The sequence below is a fragment of the Leptidea sinapis genome, chromosome 16 (assembly GCF_905404315.1).
Source record: "Leptidea sinapis chromosome 16, ilLepSina1.1, whole genome shotgun sequence".
NCBI classification, from domain to species: domain Eukaryota; kingdom Metazoa; phylum Arthropoda; class Insecta; order Lepidoptera; family Pieridae; genus Leptidea; species Leptidea sinapis.
Window position 1 is genome coordinate 4,676,883 of NC_066280.1, and position 21,460 is coordinate 4,698,342.

The 21,460-nt window shown below is 33.9% G+C and overlaps 2 protein-coding genes across 3 annotated transcripts in view; one reads left to right on the forward strand and one right to left on the reverse strand.

The window, feature by feature from the left end:
- Positions 1 to 6,021, reverse strand: part of LOC126968837 (tumor necrosis factor, alpha-induced protein 8-like protein 2 A) — a 53,165-nt gene extending 47,144 nt beyond the window's left edge. The window contains exon 1 of one of the 2 annotated variants that reach the window (XM_050813988.1): positions 5,619 to 6,021. In XM_050813988.1, the coding sequence (XP_050669945.1) occupies positions 5,619 to 5,700 (82 nt within the window). In that variant the 5' untranslated portion in view covers positions 5,701 to 6,021. The remainder of the gene's footprint in view (positions 1 to 5,618) is intronic. The other variant, XM_050813989.1, reaches the window with a different exon arrangement.
- A 5,187-nt stretch (positions 6,022 to 11,208) lies between these two features.
- LOC126968802 (OTU domain-containing protein 7B-like) overlaps positions 11,209 to 21,460 on the forward strand; it is a 28,652-nt gene continuing 18,400 nt past the window's right edge. The window contains exons 1-2 of the mRNA XM_050813915.1: positions 11,209 to 11,405; positions 18,041 to 18,094. Of these exons, the coding sequence (XP_050669872.1) occupies positions 18,052 to 18,094 (43 nt within the window). The 5' untranslated portion in view covers positions 11,209 to 11,405; positions 18,041 to 18,051. The remainder of the gene's footprint in view (positions 11,406 to 18,040; positions 18,095 to 21,460) is intronic.

Genomic DNA, 21,460 nt, shown 5'->3' on the forward strand with positions numbered 1-21,460 from the left:
CACTGTCAAAGAATCATTTACATTGTCGTTTATAGAATAAGTTATTTTGACTAGGCTATTGATTCCCTTGATTGGGCAATTGTGCGTATCGATTTAACTTACCCCAACCATTTTGAGCTGTCCCCGAAATTAAGCAACCTTTTAGAAACAATCTTTTTAGACTGCTGCTGTCTTTCGAGAGCGATGTTGGAGATCGGAGGATCTGTGCCCGTTTCATCTCTCCTTAAGCATATGCTGTGGCGTTCTTCTCCCTCCATAGTCCATACATCCCCTGCATAATGGGCTATCTGTCGCACTGATGGTAAATAGAAGCTTGTATGCAGGACAGACATAGCCCAGTTGGTTGCGAAACTGAAGTGGCAGTGTGCAGTAAAGTCCTCGAATGGCAACAACGTACCGGATGAAGTAATGTTGGTAGGCCCAGATCGCTGGAGTAGGTAAGATGAGGGCAGCGCAGGACCGATCGTCATGGCAATCTTTGTTTGATCTCCACTCCGTCTGCTGTATCCTTACAGAGTGAAATGGATTCATCATTATGTTATTTCAGTATAAAAACAGAGGTTATGGTGTTGTTTTGTAATTGGAATTAGACTCCGAGTCATAACCTCACTCAACCTTGATTAAGGGCTAGGGCCGGCCCGGACATTACCCAGAATCAATCAATTAATAAAAATTAAATTTATTAATACACCATTCGTCAAATAACTTCATCAAGCTGATTCAAGCGATATATATGGAAGTTGTTTGAATTGATCCTTCAGTTTCAATGGACATTGTTCTAACATATCTGTTGTGTAAGCGGTGCGTAATGGAATCAATTATGAAACACAAACTGCTGCCAATCATGTTATTGTATGATGCTCATGTATTTATAATAAGGTTTTATCAAGCGTGCTGTTGTATTGCATAGGGTTATCAAGCCATCTTTATGGCAAAATAAACAATTTTAAAATCGCTACTATAAAGTGAGCACGTATTATAAATTAGATATGATAATTACTAATTACTCTAAAGAGCGCAATCAGTCAAAGCAAAATTTACCAGAGTCATTCATATACAATTATAATACATAATTACAAATTTTATTACTTAGTTTGTTAATATTTTTAATTGATTTCCCACATTTCCAATATTAGAGTCCAACACACATGCTCAGTTATCTCAGCCTGTTCAATTGAGAGATCGAAATGCGTTTATCTTTCATTATGGGAATATTGAATTCATGGAATTTGTTTACGATTTCATAGGTTAAATTTCTTGCGTCGAACATTTTCTCACACAAATGGCTAAGTTTCTTAATAAGTACAACATAAGCTATCTGCCAGTGAAATTCAAACAAAAAAACGGGCGAGCCATTTCAGATTCTGGTAGACGTGACGTTTTAAGATGTATGCAAAAAGTAATTTGTAGTGGTTATTTTAATATTGCTAAAATTCACTTCACCATAATTTATGTGAATAGACTTTAAGCTATTTTGTAAATATAAAGTTAGCAGTTAGAATTACTTTACTTATCCGATGAATAAACAATACTATTAGAAAGTAATATGCTCAATATATTATGTATCAATCCAGACACATATCTGTTGTTTTTTCAATATATTATAAATAAAAAATATCTAATCAAATTGAATTGAATCTAATCAAAACCGATTGGGTACAATACATTATATTTTGTTAAACATGCATAATTATTTACATTAGTAAATTTTCCGAGTACCTTACTGTAATATTATATATAATTAAGTGGCAGCCCTAAGCGGACACGAAACTTGACATGACTAATATGTTGTTCTGTGAACTCCTTCTGAATAATATAATAATACATCTCTATTATTAGTAGTTAAACCCGTGTTTTTAAATTAGGTAAGTATTTGTTATTCAATGATTCCGATGAATAACTGAAGTTATAAATATATAACTTATTCATGCAACTCAAGCCAAAGTCAAAAATCATATATCACGGGGAGTGCTTAGAGTTGCTCTGGTTAACACCAGGAGCCAGATTTTAGCACTGGTCATTTTATTATAGTAGAGAAGGAAAGCTCTCCCACTCTCTCTTGCAATACCAGAGGAATCACAGGGGCATTGCCAGTCATTTTGGTAGGTGTGCGCAACTCCAACACATCACCTTGATCTCTGGTATCCCAGAATCAAGCGTTTGATAAAATGAAAATAGTGACGCCTTTTAAATATATTAATTATACACCTGTAGGAGGCTCCTTTGATGCCCGCTAGTTATGGTTGCGGTTTAAAGGGCGCCGTAGCTAGTGATATTACTGGGCAAATGAGACTTAACATCTTATGTCTCAAAGTGACGAGCGCAATTGTAGTGCCGCTCATAATTTTTGTGTTTTTCAAGAATCCTGAGCAGCACTGCATTGGGCACGGCGTACCAATTACCATCATCTGAACGTTCTGCTCGTCTCGTGAATATAAAAAATAGCCTAAACACATGGTCGGATTTCGTAATATAATTTTGATGTTGCAGAGCAGGGCTGCAAAAAGAGTCTTTCTGAGTTTTTTGCGGGCTTTGTTATCAGGTCTGAGCCATATTTCTTCGACAGAATTCTGAGTTACAACCACTGATAATTGGACGTAGTTCCTTAAAAACTTTCCAAGCCACAAACAACACATTTTAAGGAATTCATATTTAAAGTTTAATAAATACTAGTGTATTCCATTTCATTTTCATTTCAGTCATTTAAAGAGTGACAGTAGGGCTGCTATTTTTTGTCAGTCCGTTAATATGAATCACGTGATCAGTTTTGTATTCTTAACTCAATTTCGACATGATTGTGGATTGGAAGGTTTTTCTGGAATTGACATTGATTCTAAAACTAGCGCTATGTATGTTCTATACACATATACATTTACAAATAAAATATTGCTACATACTTAATGGCCGCATCTATCGTCTTTGAGCAAAAACTCGTAAGGGCACGCACCCTACCAGCAGGTGGGCGAACAGCTGTCGCGTAACGGCTCCTTAGCCCTTCGTCCCTAAGCCCTTTGAGATGCAATATTCCAATAATAATAGTACCTAGTGTATATACATCCATACTTCATCCTTACAAAGTATGGATATATACACACTGATACCTTTATTAAGTCCTCTTTCAAGACTGAACTGATTTTGATAAATGTACATTCATGTGATCCAAATATTAAATGTTGACGCAAAAGTACCTACTTCCTTTTCAATTGGACCGTGAATTCAGTGGAAGATACGAGAGTTGCGATTTCACAAAAAAACTGCCGAAAACTCTCCTTTTCAGCTCTTTCAAAATTGGTCTAGTAGTTTCAAAGCCTGTACACTTACACATTAATAGAAGTCGATACAGGTGTTTCAGTCCATGAAATAATTCATCATTAATATATTTAACCGGCTGTAAAAACCTTGCCTAAATGCTTTAGCATCAACACAGTTCATGTTTAACAATTTTTTAACCATCGCACGTAATTGGTGTTATCCGTTTCCGGTAATTAATGTCGCTGGATGCACAGCTAGTGTCATCCCGCAGTCATTAGAGCCCCCATTTCTAATGTAGCAATGCGGGACTCCCCCGTCCACTATAAATAATGGATCATCAATGACATAAATGAACTAATCCTGACAAAAGAGACGAACGGAACGATTACCTGATGATATTCGATACGCCCTGCACATTACGATGCAGTGATCAGGGTTCATGATTGAACCTAAAATTCTGAGCGGCACTACAGTTGCGCTCGTTACTTTAAGACATAGTCCAGTAATTTCACTAGCTACGGCGCCCTTCACGGCAGAAAAGGGCACAGCAGTAAAACCTTGCCGGCTCTGTATAAAGAAGCTTCTTTCAACTCTTAAATTTATAATCCTAATCAGAACTAATATTATAGATGTGAATGTGATCTCTTTATGTTTGTTTGTTTGGTTATTAGTTGCTCTTCCGACTTTACTACTCGTACTTAGTCGACATTAAATTTTCGCTCTGCGTACAAAAATGTAGAGGGTACATTTTATCGCAAAATCTTTTGAAGATCCCGAGAGATCGAGATACGAATTTAATACGGACGAAATCGTAGGCATAAACTAGTTTTATATATGTACAATGCATCTGACAACTATAATAATGTCATCTACCCGTTCAAAACGGCTAATCCACCTCCGCCCATTCGCGCTAAGGGATTCACATGAACGTTTGGGAGCATCAGTTGGTCCGGTTAGGAGTATTATTGTTCTGTGATCAGTTATGTACGAGTTCCATCCGCACCAAGTACCAATGTGTTTCTAATTATTCTTCGCCGCTCTTGCAGTAAATTAATTATCGTGACAAAACCTACACACCTGTTGTGAATGATTATTGTCAAACTTTCAGCTGTCTTAAAAATGTTAGCTGCTAACTCAGACAGACGGACAGCAGAGCCTTAGTAATAGGATTTCCATTTACATAATATAGTCTTAAAGGTAAACTGTACAGTGTTCATGCTGGTTCTGAAGATCCCTTGTCACATTATCCTTTAAACACCGCAGAATTTCCGCAATATCAGAGTTTGGGTAGAACGTGGATTATTTTGAAAATCACGCTTTGGATATACGATATACGACACACATGCAGCTGGTGAAAAATGTAAGTATTTTAAGGTGCGATAGCTGCAATACAGATACATCTGGGAAGCGATTATTGAGAATCAAGCGCTCAAATTAAAAAACGAATATTTGAAAGTACTGTCAAACGAAGCAATTTGTCACGATTAATTATTATTAGTCCTAATAATAAATGCGTTTATGCGAAATAATCATAAAAAATCGTGTTCTGTGTCAGTTAATCCCGAATTCCCGACGACTCCTGAATTCGAGCGTTCTCAACTCAAAAATCGACCGCTTGACCGGAATAATTAATAAGATGATAATAGATAGGAAATTTTAACTAAACAAACAGTAAATTGTAATTAAAAGCTCAATAAAGCGTAAGACTAGCCCAACATATTATACCCTAATAGTAACGGATCTTTATAAACAGCAGACACATTAAATCAACATTCTCATTATAATTTCAACAATAAACGATAGCCTAGATATCTATCTAAATTATCATAATGCCTATGAATGAGAACCTGAGTTACAAAAACTTGAAAGAATACTTTCACTTGCATTCTTCAATTTTATTATTAATTTTGTACCTAGCGTGGCATTGCAATCAAGGTAATGTCCTTTTTCAATAAAATCAGATTTAATCTATTATGTACCTATTTTCTGTCCTAAAGTTTGCATTTATTTTTTATTAGCTAGCATTTTTATTCAAAATAACTGAAGCAATTTGAATCACGCAAAAAGTAATATTTTTTTCATTACTATTTATATTAGCACTTCATCGGTTTTTTTTATAGAAGATCTTACAACTTTATTTACCGGAAGTGCAAGGAAAAAATATCAGTGTTGCTAGAATTTTAATCTAGTTTATTAATTTTTGGTAGTAATAGTCAATTAATACATACCAATGAAATACATTTGTATTTATTGGTCCGCGTTTCTTTTTTATTATGATTAATTTTATATGATAAAATAATTCGTTGAATAATATAAAATCAGGCATTTCATTATAAATAATTATTAGTATGACAAGAATTACTTACAGGAGCTGGATACATGACACTCATTGAGGACACACTGATAAATAATCCAGGATTCCAGTTCAATCATAGCGGATGCCGTCATACTTAACAAAATTTATAAAGATACGCACAAAATCGATTTTTTTTTTGTTTTAATTGAATATTGACAGAAAATCTAATGAAAAATTACACTGATCTTTATTTCATTTTGAGTTTATTTTATATATTTTTTTAAAATAATTGTTACAGCTATGTAGAAACACAACACACATGGATTTGAATGTTTTGATACCGCCCACGTATACGTCAGTGATTCAATTTTAATTGATCAGTCAATCCTTCGAACCGAGTACCGACTCAGCGTATTACCGCTACTAAAATGCTTATTGCTTGTTGAATGCAACACAGACCTCTAATGTATCGTGTATACTCTGTGAGTGTGTGACAAGCTGTAGACAGCAGCAGCTGAACGTTCTCGTAGCTCGTAGACACGGGATGTGGTAGAAATAAGCATGAATGAGCTGGCAACAATTGTAAACGATCTCATTAACGTTTATACTTCGCGAGCCAAGAGCGAACTAAAGTATGGGGATAAATTATCGCAATATATATCATAACGTTTGCGACGAAAAAGGGTGACCGAAAAATGTTCGGCCTGTTATTTTTATTGGTTCCTACTAGAAGATAGTTGTTTCATATTATTTACACGTAATATTGTTAGGATTGTAAGAATTATTCACGCAATAAAACTAGTTGTTGATGATACAACAAAAAAGTTAGTAAATAGTTAATATTTATGTATGTACATAATAAAATCTGAGAAATATATAACTGTAGCAACAAAGTGTACCTTTTTTTATATGTACGTGTACTTATTATACATGCAACTGTACCTACAACATCAATTAATATAAATGTCTAATATCCAAAATGTAACGTAATACCTCCGTAGCATTATAGATTATAGAAATATAAATCGTACAGTTATAATCTGTAATAGCGTATGCCGAAAGATTCCTTCCTTAAAGAATATATTAATTTATGTGTTTATTTGTTTATTTATTTATACATAATCCACAGTGCTTAAAAATATTTAATAGTTACATATAAATATGGTCTGACAGCCAAAAGGGGATTAACATTTTAAAAGCCTGAATTTTAAACACAGTAAAACACCATGAATGTATTCGGATAGATGCTAGTAAGTATACAATTATATATACATGTGCGCGTGTGTGTGGCTGTGTGTGAGTGTCTGTGTGTGTAATCGTTTTAATGTGATAAAAACAAAGGATTTAAACTATGAAAAGATACCTAACTAAGATGAAAGAAATGAACATCTTAATAAAATCATAAAATTATGTTTCAACTAATAGTCTTAATATTTCATTTTTGAATTTGAGTTTACTGAAGTGGAAAATATCAACCGAACTAAACTTATTATTATAGGTTTTATGTAACCGAGTAATTATAGAATATGCGTAATTTGAGGACACCAGAGGAATAGGAAATAAGCATGTGTGCCTAGAGCGTCTTTTTGGAGTACAAAAATTTATAGTTTTAATGGTAAGTTCCTGACAGTCTACATAACCGTGACATAAAATACATACAAAACCCATGTAAAAGAGATAAGTCAAGAAGGATACGTCTGTTTTCAAGACTAATGAGTTGATGGTGCTTATTAGTAATTTGTTAATATATACAGAATATTGAGGGTTCCATATAACACTACAATATTTAAGAATGCTTCTAATAAATGAGTTATACAAAACGTTGATGCAGTCCAAGTCAGAAAAGGGGCTAATTACGCGCAAAATGAAGTTTTATCTGACTTATTTACAATAGTATCTATTTGTTCTCCAAATATTAGCAATGCATCCAGAAGTACTGCTATATCTTTGACTACTTGTTTTTTATCCATTTGGTGATGATTTAATTTGGTAACTAAATTCTGTGGGAAACTTTGTTCTCGTGAAAGAGACATAGATGCATTTTTCATTGTTGACACCAATGCGGTTACAATTATAATAGCAACAAAGTCTATATATATAATCTAAATCGGCTTGCAGTTTGGAACAGTCCGAATTATCTCTGATTGTCATAAATATTTTAGTATTATCGGCATACATCAGGAACTTTGCATAGTGAAAGATAACAAGCATATAAAAGGGGGACCAGAATTGAGCCTTGAGGGACACCCGATGGTATGATTTCAAAGTTTAAGCAGTAGCCTTCTGAACTGCCTTCGGAACGATATCATAGGTACAATTCCATCCATCTCAGAAGGTTACCCCGAATACCCAATTCATAAAACTTATGCAAGAGAATAACATAGTCCATTCGATCGAATGCCCTCTCAAAGCCTGTGTAGATTACATCAATCTGAGAGCCACCATCATGAAACCTAGAACATAGAACGCCCCTTCATGAAACCATGTTGCTCTTCAGAAATTAATGCACTCAGCGCAGGATTAACATGTGTGAACAACTCTTTCCATTACCTTACTGAGAAAATTAAGTATCGATATGGGACGGAAATGCTCTATAGGTACCTTTGACCATTTTTTGTGAACTGGCACAATATGAGTAGTTTTCCAGATGTTCGGAAAATAGCCCTCATGTAGGCATCTATTAAACAGCAATGTAATAGGGTATGTAAGGCTGTTCACCATGTGAGTTAAATAAATTGGATGTATGTTATCAATACCATCGCCCTTGTTTTTATCGAGATAAAGAATGATTTTTCTTATTTCTTTCTCTGTAACAACTATTGATTGAATAATACTAGATTGCGGACGGTTATGAATACTATTATCAAAGATATAGCTATATCTGGTTATGGTTGATCAAAATTTTTGGTAAAGAAATGATTGAATGCTGTACATATATCAACCGGGTTAATGATTTGAGAAGTACCAAGGGTGATCTGAGGATAGGCAGAAACATTTTTTCGTTTGGACTTTACATAGCTTCAAAACATCTTAGAGTTGGTTTTAATCGTATTTTGGGCAAAGTTGATATATGTTTTATAATATTTATCTTATAGACTTTTTTGCCTTTTCCTCAGCTCAAAAAAGTCTGCGTAATCATTAGGATTTCGGTGCTTTATCCAATTGGCATGTACCTTATTTTTCTCTTAGTTAAATTTACAAGTGTTTTAGAATACTATATTGGAGAAGTATTACTACTAGAGCGAGTTTTTGGCACATATGTTTCTATAGTATCGTTGATAATTTTATAGAACTTTGTAATGACATTTTGCAAATTAATATCCTCGACCACAAAAGACCAATCGGTTTGCATTAAATAATTATTAATTTTTAAATAACCTGTTTTTCTATATTTAAATTTAATTTTAGATTTAGGTTTAAATTGAGGGACTTGTATATCAGTGTAATACTTAATGCAGTCTTAAAACGTCTTCTTTTACAAGGGGATAATTAGCTTTCTTTATAATTATGGGGAAAGTTGAGAATATAAGATCCAATGCGTTATTGCAGCTGTTAGTAATATACCTTAATATTAGCTCTGATAAGAACCGTTTAATAATGCTGTACATTAAGTCATAGTATCATGCAGATCACCAGTAGTCATCTTATCGAAGTACAAGCATCATCTCGTTCTCTCGAAGACCGCAGATATGCTCACGTGACCATTCATATGTTCCGCGTTACACGACCTCATAGCAAGGTCGCGCGTACGGTACTAAAAGTGCATAGTTTTAATTCATTCAACTTTAATCAATGAGGTACGCCAGTATATCATATACTCAAGCAAGTTGAGACCCGTCGATCGGACATCGACGCGAGTTTACACAAACGTTCGCTGGCCGGCTTATTTGCCATAGCCATAGTTTTAGAGCGAGATAGAGCGCATTATTTTTAATTCTAATTGAAGGAATCGTTTAACTATTGGTCAAAAATGTAAGCTTCGGTATTGGTGTCATATTTCTAAACGTGTAAAAAATTTTGGAGTTTACTCCTTGAGAATCAATTTTCATATAAGGCGCCCGGTATGAGAAAAATATGAAGAGTAAAACCTACTCATCAAATGGCATAGTAACGTTTTTCGTGCGCATCATTTCTCGCGCACCATTTACTTTCTTGTATTTTGAAGCTTTATTATATTATTGAAATTGATTTATTATTATACTTTCATAAGTTAAGTGAAAATTCTATAAATTATGGAAGAAAGTGGTGTATATAATAGTGCGCGAAAATCTGATAAGCACGTGGGTACTAAGTAAGTTACAATTCATACATTAATATGACATGTATTGTATATATAAACATGTGTGCTTTGTATTTATTAAATATTGAATTATCAATATAGTTCATACAAATTTATATGAGCCATGCACATTTAATTTAAAATGGAGAGTATATATCGCATTTCACGCCAGATAGACAATTTTTAACCTAACATATTATTTTATTTTTTTAATATCTATAATTCTTTAAAGTTATTATGATTTATTTTTTGTTAACTATTTTTGTAGTTTCAGATCTGATAATTAATGATTGGATGGCATAATTATAATGATATAATCATGTAAGATCTTATTAAATGTAAAATATTTGATATTTAGCCGAATAGTCGTAAAAAATGTAAATAAAATAAAAATATATATATTCTATAAGAATTTTCATTAAGCCGTTTATTTACCCTTGCATGTTTTATTCATCCTCCAAATGCTCAGTCTCTAAATACATATTGGTACGTTAATAAATAAAGGATATATTTTTTCACCTAAGCCTCATAAGTTTGGCCTCCTTATAAAACGAATCTCTTGGACAACAAAACATTTTTTTTAATTGCTTCTTCTTGGCTTCTCTTTGAGCCCATATTATCTAAACTTTTCAAAAAATAGCTATTTAAAAATTGTACACTGTGTAGAAGTATTTTCATAAATAAACGAATGAGTTTTTGAAGGCTCCAAACATAGAACTATAGATTCCGAACCATAACCCATGTGATTTTTCATCTCCGACAGTTAAAGATAAGTTAAAAGCCTACGAGGTATACGATTTACAAGCCTTGGGGTTATTTAATTTGTTCAAAAATATACAAGTGTTTAGTGGAGCAATATAGCTTAGTACGCGGCCGCAAGTAAGCATAACATCTTCCCTACTAGCATATCATGCACACGTTTAGCAATCAAGAAGTGTGGATAATAAAGAAAAGCAATACATGAGCATGCTTATTTAAATCGGTCTTGAGGTTTATATATATACGGTTAAATGATTAATAAATATAAAAATAATTTAAAAAAAAACGTGCATGCCAGCAATTGACTAATTAATGTCTGTCATCTAAAACATTAGACAAGTGTTGTTTAGATTTGATTTTAGTTTGAGTGCGAATTCACTCGGTGATTTTTGACATTAAATTTTAATATGTATCTGAAGAAAAATTAACTAGTACAATGTATAATACATAGCGACTTCTTTAAATACTTTCTAAGTTAAATAAAATTTTTCGTTGACAATAGATTAATGATCATGGAGCTAAATGTAAACAAACTACTAAATGTAGTAACGCATCATTTATGTCGCTAATCTAGCAACACCAAAGATGTATATGTCAATGTCAAATGTCAGATATATTATTTCGAACCCATCCGAGACAAGTTTTTTCAGTTTCATGCGCAGCATTACTTAGTTTATTTATTTGTAAATAAGTGTACATAAATATTTATGAATTTATAATTAAATTAGCGCAAGTTTTCATACAGTGAAACAAGTGCAAATAACATTAAGGAATCTTATAAAGCATAGTTATTATCAATCAAGTATTTTGAACCAATCTGTAAGTACTGAAAGCGAAATTTGATTTCTTTACACATTTATAAATCTTCATGTTATTGTTTTTCACCAGAACTTGCTTTTACTGCTTGTATGTATATTTTTGTGAATATGTCTCTTGTTCTCCATAATATAAACGGTGCTGTCCTTGGGACATTTAAGGAGTGTCATCATTAAAAAACTAGTATCAACCAATAACAGATTGCGTTTCTCTGATATATAAGGAAGTAAAGTTACTGACCTTAAAAGTGTTGTATAACCAAGTCAACATTTGTCAATTCAAGACTTCTTTATGAATATTAGACTCAAAATTGTGTAAATCATCAAAAACTATAATGTAACATATTTCGCCTTCATATCTTTAGCTTTTATCATTTCACTTTTTAATATAATGTTATTATATTATATTCACAATAATCTTTAATGTGCCCTGATATTTTGATACAATTTCATGGATTATCCAATATTGCTACTATTTACTCAATAACATTAAAAATATTAATAACAAACATATTGAAGTTAAATTACATTTTAAGAAGCTTTGTGGCTCAGATAGAACAGTTGATACTACCCATGTTGCCCTCTCTGTCTGATCCTCACCTGCCATATATACCTATGTGTTTTCTGTTCTCAATATCATGTGTAAATGATTTCAATGCTTTCTAAAATTGGCAATATTCATGTGATTACTAGGGCATTACATGAGGGTAAGGGTGGCATTGATCACACACCTTAACCTGTATATATGCTTGTTTGTTCTCTTCCATAGTAAAAGCTATAAAAATAAAAAATAATTTTACATCATCATAAATATTTATAAAGGTAATAACTATTCTGTTGTTAGTGAAAAAAAATTGACAAATTATATCAGGAAGTAAGAACATCAATAAATAATTGTGCTGATTGATAAGACTTATCACTAACAATGTTATGTTTCATGAGAGTTTATTGGTATGACTCACTTCATAATCAACATTTATTAGATAAGACATAGTGTGTGAGAAACTACATCATTTTACTATAAATAATGAATAGTCTTGTTGAAAGACATCTGTTTTTATCGTGTGATGGTAATTGGACATAGTTCCTGATAAACATTCCAAGCCACCAACATCTCATTTAAAGAATAACCCCCTTATTCATAATGGTCCGCTAACTTTAAACAGCCGCCAAGGAGTGTTTTTTCTCATTCTGACTTAGGTCAATAGAAGAAGACAGAGTGAGAATTAGCAATGCTTTAAGTTAGCAGACTATTATGAATAAGGGGTTCATGTTTAAAGTTTAATATATGTTAGTGTAATCCATACATGGGGTTGGGCTGCTAAATCATGATGTCATTTAAGAAGTGATGGTAGCGCTGCCATTAATATATATCACATGACCAAATTTGCATTCTTTCACTTAATTTCAACATGATTGTGGTTTTGAATATTTTTCTGGAATTACATCCAATTATTCTTAAATACTGGTAACTATGTTCTAACTGCCAATGTTAATGTTGTTTTGGATGCTGGCTAGGTGGAGCCTACATCGCACCTTCTTCTGCCGTAAAGTAATACACATACATGAACAGAAATTATGCTACGGTGTGATGGGCTCTATAGCCTGTGAAATTTCTGGGCTATTGAGACTTAACATATAATGACTCAACGTCTTGGGTGTTTTAAATATATGATTTAAAGAAGAAGGTTTTTAAGAAGTGTATATATTATTTATGCCCACATGTCCAACATTTATCAACCAATTTAGATATTTTTAATAGATTCAGAGACGGATCTAAAAGTTATTAACCTTTAGATTGGTCTTCTTTTTATCTCTGTCACAACCAATGTTTTGTAACAACAACATCAAAATATTAAATTATTAAAACTTTCGTGAGTCATTATTAAATTATCTATTAATACGGCTTTACTCACGTTTTTGTCAGTGTCAGTACCGACTAGTTTCGGACCATCAAGTCCGCAGTAAAAGGTGGGACGTTATCGCGAACCCACCACACTCACCCTGATGAAGGACCTCCGAATGGTCCGGAATTAATTGGTACCAACACAGACAAAAACATAAGTAAAGCCGTATTAATAGATAATTCAACATCAAAATATTCTTTTTAATTTGGTTGTATTCTTTAATTCTGTTTGCTTTGTTCAACTCTCAAGTTGTGGCTTCATCTACACTCTACAGGATTCACTTTACAGTTGATAACCTGCTCAACCCCAATATTTGTATATTAGGAAATTGACTTGAGAATTCTCTCTTGTAAATCTTAACAATATGTTATGTTTTTAAAGTGATAACCCTCACTTCTAGGATTAATACACAAACAAAATAGAAAAACAAAATTTTATGGAGGATTCGGGATTCGAACCCATGACCTCCGGCATTCGGTACCGGAGCTCTAACCAACTGAGCTAACCATTTGAGTACCGCCTCATTATAAATATCTGTTTGCTTTGTTCAACTCTCAGGTTGTGGCTTCATCTACACTCTACAGGATCCTATTTACAGTTGATAACCTGCTCAACCCCAATATTTGCATATTAGGAAATTGACTTGAGATGTCGCTCTTGTAAATCTAAACAATATGTTATGTTTTTAAAGTGATAACCTTCACTTCTAGGATTAATACACAAATAAAATTTGAAAAACAACATTTTATGAACAATGCGAAATAAATTTTATTTGTGTATTAGTCCTAGAAGTGAAGGTTATCACTTTAAAGCCATAACATATTGTATTTTTTAACTTTCAATCCAACTTCCATCTGTATCTCTCAGTGGTCTGTATGTTATTAACCTTGTCATAGTCTATATTAATCATTATGAAGCCTTTATAACATATAAATAAAGTCCAAAATTGCAAATCTAAAATAGGCCACCACATATTAAAAAAATTATATTTTACAAAAGTATTTTAAAAGGACATAGTTTGGTTACCAATATAATGGTACAGAATGGCTCCGTTTTTTTTCATTGTAGACTTAATAGGTTAATTAAAAATTATTTTATTTAATTTGAGTGCCGGTAGTCTAGAGTCTAGCACCATTGCCTCTCACCTGGGAGGTACAAAATTGATCTCACCTTGTAGCAATAGCTGTGCACCCATTTGTTTTCCAAATTCATATGTGTATTTTCGAAGTCAAAGTCAAACGTAAACTTTATTCAATTTGACATAAACTAAGTGCTTTTGAATTGTCACTATAAATATTTCTTTTAAATTACTGAATCTACCATATGTTCGTAAAAGTATAGCTAGTGAGAAGAATATACAAGAAACTTAAATTATCTGGTAATTCATCACTCTTATGTTTTTTCTTCACCTTTACCTGGTTAGTACAGTAGTAGTAGCACAGTACAAGTTGCGGAAATAGTTCGTAAGTACCTACATACCTATTGATTCTATTGTTCAGAACAAGAGCTTCAACTTACATCATACCTCAAGATAAGTAATGATGAAACAGCATCAGCAATGAATAATAAATAGTAACTTAACATTGCTTCACTGTGTAGGATAATAATTAGACAAATGCTGTTGAACACTAATGATTCTCATTAACTTACATTGTATAGCTTAATTAAATAACGCTGTATGCAATACCACTGAATAGTTTTGAATCTCATTTTGGAGCCAATTTAATATTAGTTCAAATTGGTTGGCGAATTGTACGCATGTATCAGCGTTGTTACCAACCAAACCAAAAAAATCAATTCAAATTGTCTCGATCAATTTATAATTATATGTAAACATAATATTATATCAATACAAATCAATCCTTACTGCCTTAACGTTAGATTTTTTTATGGAAGAGAAAAATACGAGCAAACATACTGGTCACTCGGTGGTATGTGATTACAGCAGGGGAATCACAAAAACGTTGTAAGCTTTAGAAAGTTGTAAACGCCGAAATTTATTTGTATGACACATATGAAATAGAATACCAAAAACAAATTAGTACGCGGGCGAGGATTGAACTGGGAGCACTTTTATTTTTTTCGAGAGGAGTAAAATACATTTACGTATTGAAGACCCCGAAACGGGGCCAATACGTCGGACTTGGGTGTAAACACCCCCTACCGACTAAAACCGGCGGGGCGTCTCGGAAGGAGACTCGGACCGCCTGATCACTAAGCTGGATGGAGTACTGGGAGCACTGTGGTGACAGTCAACAGTTCCAAACATTTTTAAACGAAAGGTTCGATTAATAAAAGAACGAGCAAAGTGTTCATTGAGAGCAGGGGAGTGCATATCATATAGGCAATTAGGCAGTGCCTACCTCGTTATGAACCTAAATAAATACAGCACTAGTGTTAAAGTTAATTTACTACCTACGTTAGGCAGTTTACAGATTGAATATATGAAGCAAGCAGCGATTCATACAACTTATGTTGTACTGTCGGACTGAAGCAAAACTACGACTATTTAGATCTACAGTGCCTACCTTGCTAGAAAACCAATGGACGCCACTGATTGAGACGTGTTAAGAATAACTCTAAATTGATCATAAAACTATTAAAATAATATTTAAGTTGATTGATAACAAAAATTTTATGAACCGGATTTTATAGATTGACACGATAACAGAACGAGACACTGTTATAGCTATCCTTGTTGGTTTGGTTTATCCATTAACCTTTGCGTAAGGTGCCACAGAAAATAGAATTTGCGACTACAGAAATAAAGATTACATTATTAAATACAATTATTGAAGTAACCACTTCTGTTGTTTGGTCTAAGTGGACCTGACGTCATCAAGATGGCTCTGTGTGGCAAGATAGATCTTAACGCGCGGGAGTTTAGGCCGGTTACCAAAGGATGCGATGTGAGAGAGTAGTGTGGAGCGGAGAAGTGGTTTTGTATGTCTCTTCTCCGTGATAAATGACAGGTGTCATAGTCGCAAGGTCGAAATCATAAGGTTTTTTGACATAGGGCCTCAGTTGCACATGCGTTGTATGTAGGCCTTAGGCTGTGTTAACTATAGAGTGTACATTGCTCAAATTTTACCCACGTAAAGCTTCGCTGAGTGTAAGCTTAGCATATTCTTTGATTTCGTTTTTTTTGTCATTTGGCAGCTGAAATTATGCTGAGCTTAAGTTAAGACAGCTCAATGAAAAAGCAAAGTTCGCGTTTTATCATACTCAACTAAGTTTTACATGAGTAAAGTCAGCAAAACTCAATGATCAAAGAACTGTTCTAATCGTAGATACATTCAACCCAACCCAATTTGCTATATTTCAATGTTTATCAAGATCTCGTGTATAGGACTTTAACCATTGGACGTTAGGTTTAATGTACTTGCAGCATTTCTTATTGGCTGTTTTTACCTCAGTGCCAACGCACTTTTCGTTTCTGTCGACGCGAACAAAAAACGCCTTTACAATTCATTGATTGCATGCATGTTATTATTAGACGCATGTCTATATACAGCGGGCGAGAAGTGGGCGGGCGTTTGTCATCTGTTTATTTGTTAACTCCATTAGTCATGTTTCGTGTTGGCAGTTGTATAAACACTGTGGAGGAGAGAGAGATAGTTACTCCAGTCATTGGTTCTTTATTTAGACATAATTTAAAGCTGTTTTAACGTTTCTTCATCAACATGATAAACAGTTATGAGACGAGCGAGTTTTTCACCTAATGGTGATTGCTCCCCGATACAATTCTTGGACAATCCAAATTTCCCAAACCCGATCTTGTCAATTTAGAATCAAGATGTAAGCCTCATTAGTAAATAACCCAGTCATTTCACTAATTATTAGAATAAAGTTTCAATTTTGGGCCATTACCTGGTTTATGAGGTTCCAGACCACGTTTCTCCATTTTTTTAAATGGTAGATTTGCTCAGTCAATCCGCGAACCTTACATCGCAGCTACTGCAGTTGACTAGATGTAAAGTAACGATTTCTTAGAGAAATTGACACAATATTCCGGTCAGCTGGGACGTGCCACGACCAGAACCTAGACGGCGAGTAAATATACCATCTCATCATTCAAATTTTATTTGTGTAACTAATCCAAGAAGTAGGGTTATCACTTTAAAACATCAAATTGTTTACATTTACTAATATGCAAATATTGGGATTGAGCGGGTTATCAACTGTAAAGTAGATCCTGTAGATGAAGCCACAACCTGAGAGTTGAACAAAAGCATATAAGATTTATCAACGATACGCCACTCGAACGGTTGGCTCAGTTGGCGCTCGCACGAAACCCGAGAGGTCGCGGGTTCGAGTCCCGCATCGTTCATAAATTTTGTTTTAAATTTTTATTTATATAACCATTCGTCAACTTTTCGGATATACATAGAACTTCTGTAAGTCTTGTCTGAATCTAGACCTCTGTAAATTCCAGGGTTTCCAATTCAAAAAAGTTGTTAATGGAAATTATGTATTAAAACGGCATACCAAACAAGACAACTGTGTATTTTGACTTTGGGAGCTCAAAGGGAAACATGTGGTATGTTTTTGGTCTGTGGGGATTTTCCACTGCCTTCTCTACCGTATATATATTCATATACATGTAGTAAAATATGTTTATTTAAATATTACAAACAGACACTTCAATTTTATCTATATGTATAGATTAGCAGGTAGTGAAGATACCGTTTTGAATACAGAGTAGGTACATAATGTGCAAACGTTGTTGCAGGGTTCATCGCTATGGTGATGGAGGCTGACCCCATCGCGGACAAACATACAGAAGGTAATATATTGTTATGTTTTTATTTATGTAAGTGAATATTGTTCTACGTGTAGAAGATCTGTCCTGATTTATTTACAATTCTTTTTTGAACACATTAAATATGGAAGTCTTATCGGCGGGCTTATCACAAAAGAGATTTCCAGACATCGGTGGTCACAGAAGCTGTTATTAAAGCGGTCAAGTAGAGTTGACTCGACTGGTTGGATTCCGTACCTACAAGATACTGTTAACCCACATTCCAGTAATAACACTATGAACTCTTTAAATACTATTGAATAAAATAGATAAAATATACAATAAGTAATATAAAAAGCGGCCAAGTACGAGTCGGACTCTCCCATGAAGGGTTCCGTAGTAGCAAGTAACATAATATAAAAGTTCTTGTAGTTCGTTGTAACTTTGATCGATGTTTTAATAATTTTAGGAAGTTTGAATGTTAATGTACATCATATTATATTTTTTTTTGTTTTATCATTCTCTTATTTTAGAAGTTAAGGGGGAGGGGACACATTTTACCACTTTGGAAGTGTCTTTCTCGCAAACTATTCATTATAATAAACCTCAATATAACTTTTGAAGCCCTATCCATAGATGCGTGGGATACGCATATGGGTTTGATGAATAAAAAAATTGTGAGTTTCAGTTCTAAGTATGGGGAACCCCCTAACTTTATTGTTTTTTTTTTTTTCTATTTTTGTGTGAAAATCTTAATGTGGTTCACAGAATACATCTACTTACCAAGTTTCAGCAGTATTGATCTTATTGCTTCGGAAAAAAGCGGCTGTGACGTACGGACGGACAGTTCTGACATGATCTGTAAGGATTCGGTTTTTTGCCATTTGGCTACGGTACCCTAAAAATGTTAGAAATTAAGGAGCTTGGAAGTAATGAAAAAACGGTTTAAACCGGCAGACAATGGCTGGCATATTATAATGTTATTTTCTAAGTAGGTGCTTAAATAAACTTGTAATTTTTTTTTTCAAATAAACCATATTATCTATTTTTCGCCTTTGTGAATGTACGTACCATAATTCGAGTGTTTTCTGAGTGGGAAACAAACGAAAGTTTAAAAAATGCATAAAGTACTCAATTGCATATTTTAGTCTCAATTTTTGAAATTCTCGTCGTTTGCAAAATCTTAAACCGTGGTGCAAAATTGTTGTAATCCCTACTATAATAATATTATAAACGGTAATTTATGTTTGTTTGTTACGCTTTTACGCCGGAGCTAATGAACCGATTTGTGATAAAATTTGGTACAGCGATAGACTAGAGCTTGGGAAAGGACATAGGCTACATTTTATGTCGGAAAAATCCCGGAAATGAAATTCACGTCGATGAGCTATATAACTATACTAATATTAGGTTTAGTTTGCCATAGCAATCTTCCTCGAAATAAGATTAATGTAACATGTTGGGAACGGGAGCGAAACCGGAACTGGAATAGGACATGAGGTAATCTTCAATTCCAAACTTGGTTATTATTTTTAAAAACCCTTTATCTACGCGGACGAAGTGGCATCAGCTAGTATACAATAAACACATGATTTGAGTAAAAAAGCGATTATAAGAAATTAAAACATATGCTCAGACGTTGGAGTATTTAAAAATACATCGTCCTGGTTCCAAAACAGCGCCATTCTCGTGCATGACTTAATATTATGAGTACGTTGCCAAAACATTGACTGAACTAAATATTTTGTTACTGACGGTCGGGCGTGGGGTGTACTGGATGGTGGGTGACTGCATATTACACTGAGTCAACTGTAACTGGTCGAATTGTGACAATAATCACGACCATCATGTTCACGAAGCATCCTTACATAATATAGCAGCATTACATAGCAAAGAGTTCAAGCTCTAAAGGCTGATTTTTTTTTTGGAGTAGGAGGACACACGAGCGTACAGGTCACCTGGTTTTAAGTGATCAGCGCCGCCCACATTATCTTGCAATATCACAGGAGCCAGCCTTTAAGGAAGATGTACACGTTTTTTTTTAAGGTACCCATGTCGTATCGTCCCGGAAACACCGCACAAGGAAGCTCATTCCACAGCTTTGTAGTACGTGGAAGAAAGCTCCTTTAAAATATGGTGGGGATGATATTATAAAAATATATATTATAAAAAAAATTCCATGTCATTTCTAATATATGTACTAGCTTCTACCGCTTCGGAAACAAATGGCACTCTGAGAGAGAAGAAGCGGTGCAAGAAACTCTCCCAGCATTCTTTTTATGCGCTCTTTTTTGATAAAATATACAATATTGTACTATCATTGCTATTGCTATAAAATAATCATAGGTTAGTCTAGGCTGTCCGATCACATAGATATTCAGCTGTGCCGAAAAACACACAGACAGTCGAACAGTCCGGTGGGAGCCTCGCACCAATTGGTCCGGCGTCGTACTCAGTATGGTCCGCACAGTAATAATAATAATTGAGTGCGATGGACTATGTGACATACCATCGAATATGGTGCTCTACCAGGGGACCTACTCCTAAAATCGATATTCGATATATCGTGGCATTAGTCGTGTCGAATCAATTATTTCTATCGTATTCAATGTCGAAACGATGATAGAACGAACGAAACATTTTTCGATATTATCGGACCTAACCCTACTCTTAGTAGAAAATGTCAGAGACGAATATTCGAATTTGACTAATAATCAAACTTCACTTTTACGATAATCTCAACGACACCTCCTAGGCTGTCGTTGCTATTATCGTTTCAAGTTGTATAGATATATTTGCCATACAATATACATACTTAATAAATATTATTGAAATAATTATATGTGATTTACTATTCAACAGGATTTTTTACTACCAAGTAATTTAAGTCATTTTGTTGATCGTTATGCGTAGAAAGTATTGCAAATGGCCGCCTGAGAAATAGGAAGTCGACGAGAAGGGTTGAGTTACTTTTTTTTTACATTTTATTATCCGCAAGTTTTGTATTATTTATTTAATTTTAAATGGTCATATTATATTCATTACATAATTTTTTAATATTTACATTCTGTGTACCAAATTAGTGGTGCAGAGTCTGGCATGGTCCTTAGTGCCTAAACTATGTTTTGACTTTTGACACTTAGCAGCGATATAGCACAGATAATAATTAGTTTTTCAAGGTTTGCGCATAATTCATTCACTCTGACATCGTAAAAATATCTAAATATTAGTCTATGGTTACGATGTTGTTACGATAAACGATATGGAATACGAACATTTGTTAGAGTAGGGTAGGTGCGATATATTCGGAGTATTATCGTATTATTCCGAATATATCGTTGTCGATTTTGCGAGTGGGCCTCCAGACCCTGTCCGATGGTTCTGCCGTACCTTCCGGCTATTAGTCAAAGT